This window comes from Echinococcus granulosus (genome assembly GCF_000524195.1).
Source record: "Echinococcus granulosus chromosome Unknown EG_S00092, whole genome shotgun sequence".
In the NCBI taxonomy this organism is placed as follows: Eukaryota; Metazoa; Platyhelminthes; class Cestoda; order Cyclophyllidea; family Taeniidae; genus Echinococcus; species Echinococcus granulosus.
The window spans coordinates 227,988-231,393 of record NW_020170472.1 but is presented as its reverse complement, the minus strand read 5'-3'; the positions used below and the strand labels follow the sequence as shown (position 1 = coordinate 231,393).

At 41.9% G+C, this 3,406-nt stretch overlaps 1 protein-coding gene across 1 annotated transcript; it reads right to left on the bottom strand. All coding sequences in view use genetic code 11, as the record gives it.

Moving 5' to 3' along the window:
* Window positions 1-702: 702 nt before the first annotated feature.
* On the bottom strand, window positions 703-2,487 carry EGR_07985 (hypothetical protein; the record flags this gene model as incomplete). The annotated part of the gene is made up of 3 exons (XM_024497234.1): window positions 703-882; window positions 920-1,196; window positions 2,282-2,487. The coding sequence occupies 3 exons, from the start codon at window positions 2,485-2,487 to the stop codon at window positions 703-705; spliced, it is 663 nt and encodes a 220-aa protein (XP_024348364.1).
* Between the last annotated feature and the right edge of the window lie 919 nt (window positions 2,488-3,406).

Sequence of the window (3,406 nt, the reverse complement as noted above, 5' to 3'; positions counted from 1 at the left end):
GGATGGATCCGGGATGGATGGATCCGGGATGGATGGATGGATGGATTGATGGAATGGTAGAAGTGGATTAATAGACACATGGGTACGTAAAGGATGGGTACTGGATGGATAAGTGGATTGGCAGACAACTCGGATTTTTTATGGATCTGCCCACATACCAACGGATTTATTGTGCACTTTCGGAGCAAGTTCTTTGAAAACTAACGCCGTTTACTAATTTGTGGAACCTGTTAAGGCTTTGCCCCTTTTTGTTGTGTGACATCTGCACGTCGCTGACTTTAGTGAGGGACGGATGTTGAGATGTTTTTTTTGGCCTGCAGCATGAATTTGTCGCCATATTTTAAATTTCATCCTGTTTATTTGACATTCACGGGTTTGTCCTGTCGTTGGATGTTTTTGAAAAGACGCAGAAGCTAAATGTCTATCTTGCCACCTACTTGAAGGTCACATTAAAGTAGACAGAAAAATACTGCGACATGCAACTCGACAATGTGGAATGTCGCGTTATCACGGGAAGCCCAATCTTTTCAAATATGCACAATCAATTCACGTACTTGATACGAGGCAGGGACAGGAAGTATTTCAACAATGACGCGCATTAAGCGGCATTTGATTGGTTATTCGCCAGTTGGACCGCGAAATCTAAAGTATTAGTAGCAGTGCTGCCCGTGTGCTACTTACGAAATTTCAGTAGCATTCTGCTCAAGATTTACTGCCCAAAATTGAAAGACTTTTTTGGTTAGCAAATATTTCCCGCAAGTTCGCCTGTGTACAAAAGACAATGAGAAACCACAGAATTGTGAAACAAACTGAATTGGAGATGACAGGCAACGAAGGGGAACGTGGAGATTGTGCTAGTGATGATAGTAATACACAATTAGACTTTTACTTATAACAATTCAGTAGCACAGGGCACTACCTTGATTAATGAATGAGGTAAAGTATGAGTGAGAGGTGTGCATCCTTCGTCACGATCTGACCAATTTTCATGCAGTACGGAAAGAACATCCTGCTTCTCATTCAATTTGGGTCTCCAGAGGAAGCATATTAGTGGAAAAAAAGGAAAAAACGGAAAAAGGGCGAAGCTGGGGATGACCAGTGTGATGCCACACGAGACAAAAAAGGCAGGAAATCCTCCCTGAAGTTTATTATACTGCATATGCCATGGTTGAAAAATATCTGTGAAATAATTGAATCTATTATAAGGGATTAAAATAGTGGAAGGAGTTGAATTGAATCTCCTTTGTGAGTAAGCTCAGTCTGCACTGACACATTGCAGCAGCGCCTTTGAGGTGACTGAAGGCGCTGCAGAATCTGACTACTACACCATGCCTTAAAGCAGGCGACTCGATGCAGAAAAAGAAGGTGAAGCAGTGGTAGCCGCCATTTTGGAGGCAAGTGCCTTTCCCGGTTAGGCAACAAATTTCTCTTATTCGAATAGGGAGTAGAGGAAACACATAACTGGCATTTTGAAACGTGGGATTGTTGGAAATTTTTGTAGTTCTCATCGCACAACAACCGCGCACTTGTCTACTCATTCATGCTTTTCAAATTCTGTCACCATAAGGTAGATTGTAGTCTTAGTGTTTTCTCTACCGCAAATCACGAAGTAAAATAACCTTTTAAGAGTCAGTAAACTTTGTATAAAATGAATCGAGAAAAAGTTTCATAATAAAAAGTGATGAAGAATCAAGTCTTAAAATAAATTGCATGCTTCTGGTCTGAGTGGTCGCAATTTGATTGAATGGTGAGTTCTCACGGTGGTTGGTGGAGTGAACACGCTATTTTAGTTTCCCTTTACCTAGCCAGGCGATTATTATTATCCGTTTCCTCTTTTTCTTCTCACATGGCTGTGATAGGCGAGAAAGACGAGAACGAATTAATACAGTATGCCGAAAGTTGGACATAAGGGCTGTATGTGAGCCTCATACCACAATAGGTGTGTGAAGATACGGATGGGAGCCAATTAGCATGAAGCATTTCAAGGTGAACACATCGAAGGCTGGTCCGGTTTCACCATATGGGGTCATTGCATATAACATTCACCATACGTGATTGGAGTGAGCTGGCATAGCACTGTCTAACAAAGAGGCTTTTGTTTATCTAGTAGTGGCACCAAACGTAGCGCTGCCAACTAGGTGGATGCGTCGCTTTATCGTCCGTCAACTTCTCCTGTTATCCTCTTCACTATGTGCAATCCCACTGATATTAGGGGTCAATCTGAGTTCTCCCTGTCAAAATTTACCGGTCTATTTATGTACCTATCCCCTGAAGCACATACTTCAAAAAATTCACAAACCATATGTATTTGCTCAGAGTGATTGTTTTCCTTTCCTCGTACTTTTTTTGGGATCTCCGTAAATTTTGCACCTCCCCTTTTTTTGCGCATGTTCTTAAGCCGTCTTCTGTGTCGTCAGAGTAAGGATACAAATGGAGTAGAAGGCGAACAAACCGAAGGTAAGAAGTGACAGCATTATGAAACATCATGCCCCGTATCACTGAAGGTAATGCGTTAAGCACTACGTCAAAGGCCTTTCCGACTTCTGTCGTCTCCAAGGCCTAAGGAAGAAGTCAGCCGGTCAATAGATATTCGCCTCCTTTGTCTAAGCAAACTAGGGTCACTTGTAAAGCCTTCTTTCATTCAATTCACATGGAATTTCCTATTCCCACAAGTACATCCATTTCTTCAATCAACTGCTACTTCTATGTTGGAAGGAGTGTCCTCGGCTTTGCAGAATGCTTTATCCATACTTAGGTTGTTAATTCTCCATATGGCACATCGACACAATCACGACCACAAGCCGGTTATTGCTGACTCGATTAATGCAGGTGCGCCTTCCAAGTCACGACTGCGGACTAGCAGGATTACCATATTTCTGGTCGCCTCACCTAATTATTCATGTCTGTACATGACTTATCTAGGTCGCTGATGAAAGATATGGTTCACTTGCGATGTCGTCTTCCTTCACTAAACTCCCACTTACACTTGCTTGCGTTAGCTTGCATCCAGTAAAGCTGCCAATTAGACAAGATGCATACAAGACAAAATTAAGTGGATTTGCCTAAAATATCTTTAAAAAGGTGACAGAAGAAAACAGGAACCACCCAAATAAAGCGTCAGCTGCAACAATCAGTCATGAGTGGATAACCGCAACAGGATAGTCAATTTAGGAGCAGTCGAAGTGATAAACAACTTGTGAGATAGAGAGGAAGGAATAATCAAAGCTATTTGTAGGCTTCCATGCATTTTAAAAAGAACCAACGTTCACACATTTGTCCCAACAAAGGTGTGTGAACACACGCAAGTATGATGAAATGGGAAGTAATGCGGGGCGGCGTTTTGTCTGCCATGTGACAGTGTTTATGCCGACTATGTTTATGGACTAATGTTATTTTTGGTACACAT